Here is a 13705-nt window from a genome sequence, read left to right as displayed (position 1 = left end):
CTTCCCAAGCTGGGGTGGGGAGGAAGGGCTGGGAACAAGTGCCTTTCTTTTACTGCTGGGGGCAAGTTCTGACCCTCTCAGGGACCCTCCTGTGTCTCTTCCTCCCCAGCCTCCCAATGCCTCCTCAGCAAGAGGTTGCCAACCTCGAGACTCGTGAAACTCCAGGGTGACGTGGGCATCGAAGCCCAGGCTGAAGTAGTTGTTGAAGACATCCAGGGGCAGCTGGAAAAAGGGTCACGGGGCCAGCATCAGGGCTGTGCCTAACAGACCCCTCCCTGCTCTGGCCTGGCCCAGGCCAGGGGCCACCAGGCTCACTAAGCCCATGCACTTTTGGAAGCCTTTCCCCCAGTTAAGAGGATCTACCACAAAGTTCTTCCTCCAGCCAGTTCCCCGCCTGAGGCTCTGCCCTCTCGGCTTCCGGCTCCGGTGAGGCTCCTCCAAGCGCCCCATACACAAAACAGCCCCAGCTCTGCTGACACTCTCTTCCCTGGCTTTCTGTCCCCCATGATGCTTCTTCCCCAAAGTGCCATATTCTCTAGGAGCTCTGTGAGAACAGGGACTTTGCTTTGTTGCCGCTTAAAATGGTGCCTGGCATGTGGCAGATATTCAGTAAATATTTGCCAAGTGGCTGAATAACAACTAGCTTGTGGAGTACCATTATTACCATTGTACGGAAGAAGCTGAAAGTCTGGAGAAACGAAGAGATTTGCCCAAAGTCCCTGAACTGGCAAGTGAGAAAGAGGAGGCCAGCCCGGGTCTCCCGAGACTGCCCCCCGCCCCCACTGTAGCGGCTGCCCCTGGCCCTGGCCGCCCTACCCGGTCAGTGGCGCCCTCGTCACGCTCCTCGGGCCCTGCGTCGGGGTTGGGCTCAGCACGGAGGTCCCAGCGGTCTAGCTGCACTACATTCCCCTCCTCCACGTGGGAGAGGATCTTGGACACGGGCTCATCCGTGTAGCCCTGGTGGGACAAAGGGCTCAGGAACCGAGCCTCTCCTGGGGAGAGGCGTGCAGGGTTGCACGGCCCACCCCCAGCTCTCCTACCCTGCCGTGGGCTCTTACCCCTCCCCAGTTGAGGGTACGGGCCAAGTCATTGCCAGTGCCCAGGGGCAGAATGGCAACGGGCGGCGGTGGTTTTAAGCGCAGCTGGTCCAGGGTGGAGAGGATCCAGCCGACCTGGAGGGGGCAGAGCACAAGAGGCCAGGTCAGACCAGCGGGGCCCAGGCTCAGGCCCCAGAGAGGCGGGAGACTCGAGAAGCGAGCAGCGGGAGAACTCACCGTGCCGTCGCCTCCGCAAGCCAGGATCCGCAGGTTGTGCACTTTGCGGTACATCTCCAGCCTGGGGTCGGAGGACCGGAAGTGTCAGGGTACGTACACCCTACCCTGAGTGCCAGGCAAGCCCCCTGCCACTGTCCCCACGGAGCCTTGGCAAGTACTTACGCCTCCTTGGGCCCTCCCTGGCTCAGGTCAAAGACTTGTCGGGGATTGAGATACCACAGGAAGGACTGGATGATCTTAGCGCCCTGCGGGGGACCGGGGGAGTCAGTCAGGGCTGGTGGGCTGAAGTGGGGAAAAGCACATGAGAAGGCTGTGGCTGTGGGAAGCAGGCCCAGCGAGGGGCAAGGGGTGGAGACAGAATCAGATCTCCTCAGTATCTCTGGGAAAGAGGGATGGGGCAGGAGCCTGCCATGGAACCTGGGAGCAGTTGCTGGGGAGGGGAGGGGTGCAGAGCCGGAACCCGTTCCTCCCCCAAGGCTCCCGGTGGAGAGGGGAGGCTGTGCGTACCTGGTTGCCCCCACTCTTGGGGTTCACAAACACCAGCAGGGGCTTCATGAGGGGGGACGGGGTGGGCCTGATGATGAAGGGTCTCCAGCGGCCCTCCTTGGAGACAGAGAGACAATAAGGCTCTTTCCTGTCTTGAAGACCTTACCCCCATTTTCGGCAGTGCGCCCTCATACTACCTCCAGGTCAGACCTTAAGTGGGCCTGGCCATACAGAGGCAACTCGGATCTGGCCTCACACCCTCCTCTGGGGCCCAGAGCCCAAACTGACCCACCAAAGGCTGCATCATCAGCCCAGGGGCCTCAGTATTCCAAGAAACAGGCCCCTCTTTCCTGTTCCCCTCCAGTGGCCCACCCAGCCCCAGGACTAACCTCTGGCCCTTTCTTGCTAGATTTCCTCTTAAAGGATGCTCTCTTTTTCTTCTTGCTTGCCTTGAGGGTATTCTGCGAGGGAAGCAGGGGCATTGGTGACAAGGTGGGAGGGCTGGGGTAGCCAGCAGAGCCCAAACGTGGGAGTGGCGTCAAGGGTGCAGGCAAGACTCACCTGGGGCCTTCGAGCGCGAAGGATCCAGGTGGGTGGGATGACCACGGCAGCGTGGACCCCCAGGGAGCACGGCTCCTCGATCTGCTGCAGCATGAAGCAGGACACCTTGCTGTGGTACTAGAGAGGAGGGGGCACAGCTGAGCCGGGCTGAGCTGAGGCCTGGGGACCCCCACCCAGTGCAGCCCAGGGGACGGCCTACGGCGGGGCAGGGCGAGCACTCACGGCTTGCTTGCACCAGGAGCAACTGATGGCCACGATCTCCTTGCTGTGGAAGGTGAACTTCTGCTGGAAGCCCTAGGGGGAAGGGGGTGGTTGGGGCACCAGGGACCAGGTCCAGAGCAGCAGGCCCAACCCCTCTTCTGTTGCCAACCTCTCTCCACCCCGGGAAATTGAGCACATTTTTTAAAATTAAAAAAACAATGGGGTGCCTGGGTGGCTCAGTCGGTTAAGCGTCCGACTTCGGCTCAGGTCATGATCTCGCGGTTCGTGGGTTCAAGCCCCGCGTCGGGCTCTGTGCTGATAGCTAGCTCAGAGCCTGGAGCCTGTCTTCAGATTCTGTGTCTCCCTCTCTTTCTCTGTCCCTCCCGTGCTTGCTTTCTCTCTCTCTCTCAAAAATAAATAAAACATAAAAGTAAATAAAAATAAATAAAATAAAATAAAATAAAAAACAGAACAAAATGACAAAAAAAACCCCTGTAAAATAAGCCCCTGGAGCAGGGAGGCTTATGACTCTCTGAAGTTAACTGCAAGGCGTTGGGTGCACACATGTGATCTGCTCAAAGGATCCACAGCTAACTCCTGTAGGCTGAGATGCCCTCCTCCCTGACCCCAGACCCCCAGGCCCCTGGGCATTTCCAGCGCTTCACGCTTCTTCACAGTACCTATCACATTCATACCCTTGTTCGCCCTACAAACGTTACTGAGGGCCTGCTGGGTGCCAGGCTGTGCTTGGCACTGAAAGTGGGCAAAGGAAAAGAGGCACAAGGCCCCTCGACCTTCCATGGCCTATGCTTACTGACAGAGACGCACAGGAAGCAGACAATGACTAAGTGACCACCACACTGTGGACTGTGCTCAGGAAGACTGCCTGCAGAGTCTGTCTTCAAGCCACACCCTCCTCCTCCAGGAGGGCAGGGACCCACTACCCACTACCCAGTGGGGCTCAGCACCCAACAGGCGTTCAACAAGTATCTGCCGAGTTACTAAATGAGTAAGTCTAATTCTCAGAGGGCTCACGTGTAATTTCCAAGCAGTCCAGATACCCTGCACTAGAAGATAACTTTCTTCCCTGCTCTCCTGCTCTGTCCAGAAGCCTAGGTGTTTTGGAACTGAATGGGCACCTCAGCCAGGTTGAAACAGAGCCCTAGGACTCTGCACTCAGGAGAAACAGTCGGTGATGGGCAGGTCACACTGGATGCACAGCCTGAGGCTCGGGGGCCACAGGGCCCAGGTCCGGTGGTCATCAGGCTGGCCAACTTCCCTGGGCAGGGCCTCACCTTCCCACAGTGCCGACACTTGCCATCCTGGCGTCGCCTGTGTACCCAGTGGTGGCGCACAAATGTTGGCTGGTGGAGGAAGAGAGAGTATCACCGGAGTGAGGGGTGGGGCTGCAGGAAGCTCTCTGCAGGAGTGTGTGTGAGGTGAGAGGGGCTGGAGACTTCTCTCCATGGCCTCAAGGTGGGGACTGAGGCTCGGGGTAGGGGAGAAGAGTGAGGAGGCACAAGAGGCAGGCAGTGTCCCATCCACTCTGCAAGCAGGGCCTGCCAGGCCTTCCCCATTGAGACGCTCTCAGAGCCTCAGCCCTGCACCTCCCTGGGCCCCAGAGCAGCCTCGAAGTTGCTGAGTCCCCTGGTGGCACTCTGGAGACACTGTGGAGAAGTCCACTCAGGAAACTTGGGGCCTCCTTACCTGTAACTACCCTGGGCACTTACCTCACGGATGTTCCTGGAGCCTGATTCACGGAAGGACGGCTTACAGCGGAAATTTATCTGTGAAACATTGCAATGACCACCCAAATGTCAGAACCTCCTTTCACGGAGTCAGGCATATAGCCACCTCCTCCAGGGAAGTGTCACTCACAAGGCAGAGATAGCCCCAAATCATCCTGGGAGCCCTCAGAATGTGAGACACCTCTTTTCAGAAGCCCTCCTGCATCCCTGCCTCCTCTCCACCATAGCCAGAAGGACTTTTTCCTCCCTCTGTTAGTATCCTGGGATGGGGGAGACTTGGAGTTTTGTGTCTACTCCCCCACCATTAAAAGGCAGTATGGTTTACCCCTCCCACATTTTCCCCTTACCCTCGAATGCTCCCAACCTAGGTACGTGCAGGCACCCTGATCGGTGCTTGCAGACTTGTGCTGGCTGGTCCCTGGAGACCATTAGCTCACTTATGAAAACTGGTGTGATCCCATCTTAGCCTCTGTAACACCTGGGGCTACGTTTGTCTCTCTTTTCCCAACTGTCCCTGCTTTAGCCTTAGCAAAGTTGCAGGGAAACCTCACTCTATGAGTCAGGGGCTGGGGCAAGTGACCCACATTAGCCTTGCTGATGCCACTCCTAGTCCTACAAGCTTTCCCATGTGCTGATCGGGGTTTCTGCTGCCTGGGGAGCCCCCCACCCTCGGCCTGGATCTGCCTGCTCAGTGTCCCCTCTACCTTGCTTTCGAAGCACGGGCCAGGGCTACACAGGAGTGGCCTAGCTTCGGCAAGACCATGGCCCCTTCTAAATGTTAATTTAGGTGCTAATAAAATGGGGTCTCGGCCATCGCTCATTATTCATCCGTAGTGAGCCCCACTCTGTGCCAGGCTTGTTCTGGGCAGTGGGGATAGGGTAGCTAATAAAGGAGAGGAGGGAGACAGGACTCAAATGCAGGCATTTCAGCTCGAGGGTCTTTGGCTCTTCACCACCGCGCAGGCCGGGGCACTCTTGGCAGGCAATGCTTGTAACATGAGTATCAGTGCAGAAATACACATGTGTGTTTGCTGAGGACTTCAGCACCCAAAGGGGAGGGGCAGGAAAGGCTGAGCACTCACACTTACCTTCTCCAGTTGCTCAATGCAGGGGGTGTGCACCACGATCTTGCAGGCTGCACACTTTCTCCGGGACACTGATTTCTGTTGCAGAAAATGAAGAGGAGGCCCTGAAGCACCAGGTAACTCTGTCCAGAATGCTGCCCCAGGGCCAGGAGAGAAATCCTTCCATCTTCCCTCTCTGTTCACTGGGAACCCCCGATCCTGGCACCAGAATACAGCCCCCGTTCCTCCTGCCCACAGCGGGCGCTCAGGTGACAGTCCTGTTCCCACCTTCCCAAGAAGGCCAGCAGAGGTCTGTCTACAGGCTTCTAGACCCACTCTACCAGCAGGGGGCAGCATGCCGCAGAGAGCTCACTCACCAGCATCTTGGCTACACAGTACTGCTCCCCAACATAGCAGAAGTCCCCTGACACGTTGGTCTCGAACCAGATGTGCTCCCCATAGGTCGCGGACTCCTAGACCGCGAGACAAGCGTGCTCAGCGCGAACCTGCTACCCAGCCCTCCAGTCAGTCCCTGTGCTGCCCCACCAGCCCTCCTCTCTCCCAAGACAAACCTGCTCCAGCCACCACAATCTACTTTGCTCCATCCTGTTTCCACAATGTCCCTACTCTTTTAAGATTAAAAAAAATTTTTTGTTTAAGTAATCTTTACACCCAGCGTGGGGCTTGAACTTACAACTCCAAGATCAAGAGTCGCAAGTTCCTCCAACTGAACCAGCTAGGTGCCCCTCCCACTGTCCCTACTCTTGAGGGCTTGGCTCAAATGTGGATACCCTAGGAGGTCTGCCCTGACCCGAAGGCCCATGGGCTCCTCTCACAGCTGCCCCCAGCACCTCCTTCCATCTCTAACTGCTGCTGTGGCTCCAAGCCCATCCACCTGTCCCTCCCTCCTAGCACCCCGCCACTCACGCTCCAGTCCACAGTGCTCCGGATCTGCCGCTCTGGCTCGCTGCACAGGGCCCCGGGAGCGGGAGGAGGGGGTGCCAGGTGCTGGAGGCCCGACTTGGTGATGGCTTTCCTACAGGAAAGGAGATCGCTGAGGCCAGCTGAGCATCTGGTGACTCTGCTTCCTTCTCCCCTTACCTGGGATCTCTGCCCTCACTGTGACTTTAACCCTTGGCCAGGACAGGGACCGCAATGAGGAGGGTAGATGCCCCAGGACAACCTAAGACCCTGAGAGGTTCCCTGCAGGAGACTCAGCCCTCCTCACAGCCCTTGGGGAGCGCGCTGGCTTCCAGGCACTATCCAGGGCCATTCCCAAGCGGGGTGCCCTCAGGCCAGGCACAGTCCTCAAGGTCCTTCCTCCAGGCCAGTCCCCTTGGGGGCCACACACTCGCCCTGCCGGCCGCAGCTATACCTACGCAAGCAGGGCACTCCAGGTCTGGGGTCCCGCTGACTTGCGCCGTAGGGCTACCTGACGCCTGCGGGACAGCGGGCGCACACGAGCAGGCATCACAGGGCCAGCTGTGGTGCCTGAGGCTCTTCGACCCCCAGAGCCAGGGTGTTGGCCTGGGGGCCACTGCTGGCTGAGGCGCCGGTAGTAACCGTGCAGGCCCCAGAGGGCACGGTCGTACACCGCGTCGGCGGGGAGCAGGTGGGAGGAGGCACGGCGGCGACGGCGCAGGTAGCGAGGCACAGGCAGCAGGGTGCCCCGGTGTGAGGAGGGGCCTGGTCTCCTGGTGCCTGGCTGGGTGGCACTCAACGGTGCAGCTGTCACGTCTTCCTCCCGAGCTGCCTCCTCCTCCTCATTCGTGCCCATAAGCCCAGCCAACAGCAGAGGCGTGCCCAGAAGCTGCGCCCCAACAGCAGCAGGCTGTGGGGCGGGCACCTCATCCACGAGGAAGCGGGGGTTGCATGCAGGGGGCACGGTGCTGGAGCGCCGGCGGCTGGTGCCCCGGGTCCCCACCCCACAGCTCAGGAGGCAGCCGTGGAGCTGCGCGCTGGAGCGGCGCCGCTGGAGCAGCGAGGAGGAGGCCTGCCCGGCAGGGGAGCGGCGTCGGACCTTGCCTGTGGGCAGCCCCACGCAGCCGGGCCGCCGCTGCCCCTCCCCAGGGCCTGGCGCCTTCCTCTGGAAGTGTCTCCTAAAGAAGGTCTCCATGGCAGGGGCAGGTGGATGGCTGTTGGGCAGAGATCGGGAGCATCAGGAGCTCGGTCAGGCCGCGGCCCATCCTGTGCCTGGGAGCCCAGTCACAGCCTCAGCCCTCTGAGCAGAGAAGGGACACAGGGAGGAAGCGGGAGGATCTGTGGCCTCTGACCCCCATAAACGGGGTGTTTGAAGGTAGCACAGAATCCTCAAGGGAGCCCACGTTTACCACTGTTGGAAGCACTGGCGCTCTCCCCAGTTATACCCTATGCTGCTCCCGCAGTAATGGGTACAAGGGGCTTCCAGCTACCCATGTGGCTCCCCTGTCCAGGCACCATAATCCACAAAGCCCTGGCCTCTGCCTCCCTCGCCTGAGGCTGATGGAAAAGAAAAAATGGGAGCTGGAAGTCTGCAGTCCTGGGTTCCAGTTTGCAGTCAGCCTCTATGGACTGAGGAACAAAGGATAAGCCTCGTCTTTTCCTCTTACTGGGCCTTTGTTTGGCTACCAACTCAGGGCAGGTTTTAGCTTTCGGTGTCCCCTCCTAGGACACAGCACAAACTAAGCTATGGTAATAAAATGAGGCGCTCTGAAAAGAAACCCATGGGGCATCTGGGTGGCTCAGTTGGTTGGGCATCCAACTCTTGATTTCAGCTCAGGTCGTGATCTCATAGTTCACGGGATCGAGTCCCACATTGCAGTACTGCCCGTGAGGAGCCTACTTGGGATTTTCTCTTTCCCTTTCTCTCCGCCCCTCCCCCACTCGCACTCACCTTTGCACTCTCTCTAAATAAACAAACATTAACAAAAAAAAGAGAAAAAAAAGGAAAGGAAAGGAAAGAAACCCAGTCTAGATAAGACCCCCAGACTCTCAGCCCCAAGTCATGGGGTCAGGCTCAGAGTGGAACTAGAAATGGAGAGGATCTGATTTAGGGATCATAAGGGCCCTGGGGAACAAGGCCCTCAGAACTGGAAGGGGGCTGCACAGGGGGAAAGCCACTCCAGTCCTCACCCAGGGGGACTTTGTATGGGGAGCAAAGAGAGGCCCGAGCCAAGAGAAAAGCCTTCTGGGTGGGTTCTGGGTGTGCATCTCTGTCTCTGGGGGGCTAAAAGAACTTTATTGGTACTAGACTGCTCTGTGTTACCCTTCTGGAAAGGCCTAGTATGGACCTCCCAGTGTGGGAAAGTACCAGGTGACAGGTGCTGTCTGAAAACCCTTCCAGCCCTGCTCTCAAGGGAGGCTGTGAACTGCACCTTGACCTAGGAGCCAATACTAGAAGCTCCAACTCTCGGCCCCAGAGCTCCCTCCTGCAGGAAGCAGAACCCATGGGGCCCATCCTCACTCAAACCATCCTTCCTTGACCTGTTCTGAACATGTGCCCAGCTTCCCTCACCAGCTCACCTACTCCCGGCTGCCCCTTCTTCACCGGCTACTGGCATTTCTACATCCTCAGCTCTTCCTGGTAAGCTGGGGCACGGGGGATGCCTCCAGAACGCCCAGGGATGCCTGTGCCCCGCCATCAGGTGACCTCCTGGGCCCTGGTAGCCACAGAGAGGTCTGAGTCACAGCCATGGGACATCTGCCTGCTGAGGGCCCAGCAGAAGTCACACGTGGTGGGTGACAGCCTTGGACAAATGACGGTAGATGACAGGTGGAGGACCGGGCCGCATGTCTACTGCCCATTCCTCCCACCACCCACACACCCACTCTTTAATTTGCTACCATCCTGTGAGTGCAGCAAGCCTGAAGCCCTGGATGGGGGCAGATATTAGGGGAGAGGCAGATGGGGCCAAGATGTCCGAGCTCCTGTGATCAGTGAGCAGCTGAGGCAGCCTGCCTGGTGAAGCAATGTTTGAGACTGCCTGGCTCTTGGTCTCTGCCTGCTCCAGCCCCCAGCCTCTGCAGGTGACAGGGAGAAGGGCAGGAGTTAAGCTCTGAGGGCAGGAGAACGGGAGTGGACAGAGAGCTCTTGGCTTCCTACTAAAATCAGCATCAACACAGCTAACATTTACTGAGTACCCACCGTGCGCTAGGCACTCTGCTAAGCCCTTTACAAACACACGTATCATTTTATAAACCACAGCAACATGAAAGGACAGGTACGGCATCATGCCGTGTTCCTGATGGGAAATGAGGCACAAGGCGGTAACCTGCCCAAAGTCTACAGCCAGTCAACGGGGGGCCAATGATGGAACCCAAGTCTACCTGAAGGCAAAGCCCATATCCCAGAGCCGTAGTGGAGAGCAGCGTCTTTCCTTTTGGGCCACGAGGCTGGGACTAAAGTGAGATGGGGTAGGGAAGGGAGCCCTAATAAGAGCAACAAAGGCCCCAGGCTGGTCAGGAGCAGAACTAGGACTTGAACCCAGGTCTGCCTGACTCGGGTCTGCTCTGCACCTGGGAAGAGAAGCCTGAAGGCCCAGCTGCCCACTGCTGCCTGGGCACCGGCTTGCCAGCACTCCCCCAGGGTGTCAGCTTTCCCCGCCCGTCTGGTCAGGCTGCCCTGTGACAGCTGCCCAGCCTGGAGGAGATTAGTCACCCGGACACACCGCCTGATGCTAGTGTCACCCAGAAAACAAAAGGCCGCAGTCAGTAGGGGGAGGTGTTCCAGGCACTCTGCGGGTAGTGAGGAGGTCTGGGCCCTGCCTGCTGCCCCAGACCCACACTGACAAGAGGGGCCAGGAGGCAGAGGTTGCCTCACGACATGTTCCAGCCCACACACTTCCGGGCAGCCCCAAGTTCAACTGTCCGGGAGTCTCATCAGCTGCCTGGTGGTGCGGTCACTGCAAGCGAGGAGCAAGACAGGCGAGGCGAGCCAAGCCAGTGTTCTGTGACCACGTGCAAAGCTGTCCCCACACGGGCCTCAGTTTCCTTGTCTGTCTGAGGAGGCTACGAGGCTGGCCGAACTGACATTTTATGACAAGTTGTCCTGCAAACCACCCATGCCTCTATGTTCCCAAAGCCCCCTCCCTGCAGGGCCCGTGCTTCCTGCTCCTGTGGTCTCCATAGAAACCTCTGTCCTCTGGTCAGCAGTAGCTTGACTCCTGACTTCCTATCTCTGCTGAGGTTTCTCCTGGTCCAGTCAGAAGCTCGGCCTGGCCTCAGGCCTGTCCCCGCCTTTCCCCACAGCTCAGCTCTGAGCGGCAGTGTCTTCTCACCTCATGCTCTGTCATCTTCTACATACCACACAGTACGTGTAAAGGTCACTGGAAGAAGCCCACAGCAGAGCAAAATGGCTGCCCCTCAGCTTTCTGGTGGGGAGCCTGAGCGGAGCTTGTCACACCCAAAGGGGTGGGATGGGAAAGGACTCAAGGGCTCCACGAACCTCCAGCTGGCTGTTGAGAGCCTAGGGAGGACAAAGGATGCTACAGGAGAGACACTCATGGTGGCATCTGGCCTTGTGCCCTTGACGAATAGCAGCGAGTGTGGCTGTGGGCAGCTGCCAGGGGGTGAGCAGGCATGAGCGTCCCAGCTTCACTGGCTACTGGCTAGAAAGAACCGGACTCCTGGCCTCTCAGCCCAGACCATCTCACACCTTGTGCTAGTTAGTTTCCAGTGGAAAAGCCCAAGGGCTTGGGAATCCCGCGTCTGCCATTGCTTTCCCGGGTGGATCAACTAAACTTTCTGATCCTCAATTTTCTCATCTGTAAAATGGGGATGATACCAACTGGTTCAGAAGGCTGGCATAAGGCAGATTCTGAAGAGACGATGGTGTAAAGCACCTGACATACCTGGCAGAGTAGGGGCATGGCAGGGCCTACACCCACAGCAGACGCAGGGCATGCAGATCATGCCATCTCCCGGAGTTTGTCTCTGCCCATGGCGGGAGTGGGAACCCAGAAAGGGAAGCAGGAGAACCCAGGGTGGCCACCACCCGCTGCATGAAGAACAGAGCCCGGCAGCCAGAGCCACCTGAGTAACTGCTCATGCTGGAAGAAATGCCCTCTGCCCCTGGTAGCAACCAGGCCTGGTTCCTAGAGGTGCTCACACAGGACACCCCATGGGATTCAGCCAGGGTTCCCACTCCCAGCTGTGAGCAGGGCTCCACGTGTCCCTTTCCTCAGGGAAGGCTCAGAATGGTGCTCGGTGGCCCCACTTCCAAGTAGCTGCAGGGCAAGGACCTGGAGGCCACCTCCCAGGGGGCTAGTGGTCAGAAGCCACCTCTGGCTGCTCTGCTCTCACAGCCCGGATGGTCAGAGGGAAGGAGCTGGAGACAGCTGGGGGCCGGTAAGGGAGGGTCTCAGCTCTCCCAAGGTCCTTACTTGCTAAGAGGAGCCCGCTCAAAACAAAACAAAACAAACGCGCAGCAGGGAGCAGGTGGGCCAGGGTTGCACGGTAAAGGAGGCCAGCAGGCCAGTAATGTTTACTTCACCAGGGTCTGGTGGCGGCAGGAGCCCAGCCTACCCTTTCCCTTCCCTTCCCTTTTCCATCAGCTTCAGAGTCTCACCCAGGAATGGTGGTGCCAGGGCCGACCCTGATCTGCTCCTCCCCAGACCCACCCAGACAGATACAGGAAGGAGGAAGCAGAAGGCAAGGGTTGGGGGCAGTCCCCTTTGACCTGATCTGGAAGGCAGGGTGGCAGGCGGGTGGTGGGTGAGCGGGTGGGGCCTGGGGTCCCTGTAGGCAGGCGAGTCCAGGCTCTGGCTCCAGCTCCAGGCTGCTGGCCTCTGGCTGAGCAAGTCCTAGTTTGGAGAGCAAGCCGCTGTGGCTGCTCCTCTGCCCCCTCCCCCTCGTCACCCTCCCCCTGTAGCCTGAGACAGCCGTTATGAAAATAACCCGATTGGTAACCAACTGCACTTCCTCTCCCAGCGGCCGCTCCAGGCCCTGCAGCAAGCAGGCGGCCTGTGGGCGGGCAGGCACACACGCACCAGTCCTGCCTCCTGGCTTCTCTTCCCAAAGTCCCCAGAGCCAGGCTGAGCAATAGCCCAGTAGCCTCCTCTCCACCTGGCACTCGGTAGAGCACACACAGCGCCTGCCTTGACTCCTGGAGAAGATCTGGGAAGACAGAAGTGGGGGGGGAGGGTAGGTTTCCTTTGGGAAGGAAAGGAGGACACCTAATGTCCTCTCATACTCCCTGGACAGGTGTTCTGGGGTCTGGGGAAAGACAGCTAATCACTGGCTCCAGTCAAAATAACCACAAAAACAAATATCTGTTGAGTCTTTGACAACTTACAAAGCACTTTCTCACAGGCACTTTCAGGCAGAGGGTTTATAATTCTCCTGCATAGGCAGCATTACTGTCCCAGCTAAACCAACAGGGCACCTGAGGTTCCTGGAGGCCTGTGACTACCCAAGCTCAGAAGTGGCTGAGCTGGGACTCTCAATCCTGCATCTCCCAGCCCTGCTGAGGGGGCCTGGCAGAACTGCCCTGGCGTGTGTCCAGGAGAGGTCAGCCCACGTCACACCCATTCTGGCCAGAATGCCACCCCCCTCCCAGCTTACACTCCTGGCTTCTCTAGGGTCTAGAGTGGCAGCTCTCAAACTCCCTGGCCCCGGGACCCCTTTACACTCTTAAAAATTACTGAAGATCCCCAAAAGGTTTGGTTTATGGGGGTTAGAACTATTACTACTTACCAATATTAGAAATTAAAACTGAGAAATTTTAAAAATATTAACTCATCTAAAAACAATAAACCCACTGTAATGTTAACATAAATAACATACTTTTAATTTCTTTTAATATTTTATTTATTTTTGAGAGAGAGACAGAGTACAAGTAGGGGAGAGGCAGAGAGAAAGGGAGACACAGAATCCAAAGCAGGCTCCAAGCTCTAAGCTATCAGCACAGAGCCCGACGTGGGGCTCGAACTCACGAACTGGGAGATCATGACCTGAGGCGAAGATGGACACCTAACTGACTGAGCCACCAAGCCACCCCAACATATTTTTATTAAAAAAAAAAAAAAAAAAGGAAAAGCTAGAAGAGGGGCACTGTTTTAATTTCTGCTAATCTCTTTAATTTCTGGTTTAACAGAAGACAGCTGGATTCTCATATCTGCCTCTGCAGTCAATCTGTCATGGTATGTTGTTTTGGTTGAGTATATGAAGAAAATTCTGCCTCACACTGACATGCAGTTAGAAAGGGAAGAGTATTTTAATAGCCTTTTCAGGCAATTATGGATGTTCTTTGCTACTATATCAAAATATGACAGGTGGTAGCTTCTTAAAGGTTAGTGGCTATTGGAATCTGAAACCCTATCAATGAACTTTTCACCGGTCTATCTTGCATTTTGAATTTTGTAACAGGAAGCATTGGAAAATATATTTTACTGAG

General features: G+C 57.3%; 1 protein-coding gene across 6 annotated transcripts in view; it reads right to left on the bottom strand.

The window, feature by feature from the left end:
- Nucleotides 1-13705, bottom strand: part of DGKZ (diacylglycerol kinase zeta) — a 33652-nt gene that overhangs the window by 5943 nt on the left and 14004 nt on the right. For 2 of the 6 annotated variants that reach the window (XM_042957459.1, XM_042957461.1), the window contains exons 2-16: nt 6714-7469; nt 6262-6370; nt 5712-5807; nt 5359-5436; nt 4253-4309; nt 3662-3886; nt 2544-2615; nt 2322-2438; nt 2150-2221; nt 1782-1877; nt 1437-1519; nt 1275-1335; nt 1059-1172; nt 817-957; nt 144-222 (exon numbers count right to left, since the gene is read on the bottom strand). In XM_042957459.1, coding sequence (XP_042813393.1) covers nt 144-222; nt 817-957; nt 1059-1172; nt 1275-1335; nt 1437-1519; nt 1782-1877; nt 2150-2221; nt 2322-2438; nt 2544-2615; nt 3662-3886; nt 4253-4309; nt 5359-5436; nt 5712-5807; nt 6262-6370; nt 6714-7469 — 2156 coding nt within the window. The remainder of the gene's footprint in view (nt 1-143; nt 223-816; nt 958-1058; nt 1173-1274; nt 1336-1436; nt 1520-1781; nt 1878-2149; nt 2222-2321; nt 2439-2543; nt 2616-3661; nt 3887-4252; nt 4310-5358; nt 5437-5711; nt 5808-6261; nt 6371-6713; nt 7470-13705) is intronic. The other 4 variants (XM_042957465.1, XM_042957464.1, XM_042957462.1 and 1 more) reach the window with 3 other exon arrangements.

This window comes from Panthera tigris, chromosome D1 (assembly GCF_018350195.1).
Source record: "Panthera tigris isolate Pti1 chromosome D1, P.tigris_Pti1_mat1.1, whole genome shotgun sequence".
In the NCBI taxonomy this organism is placed as follows: domain Eukaryota; kingdom Metazoa; phylum Chordata; class Mammalia; order Carnivora; family Felidae; genus Panthera; species Panthera tigris.
The sequence above is the reverse complement of the archived record's forward strand: the minus strand, read 5'-3'. Positions and strand labels throughout refer to the sequence as shown.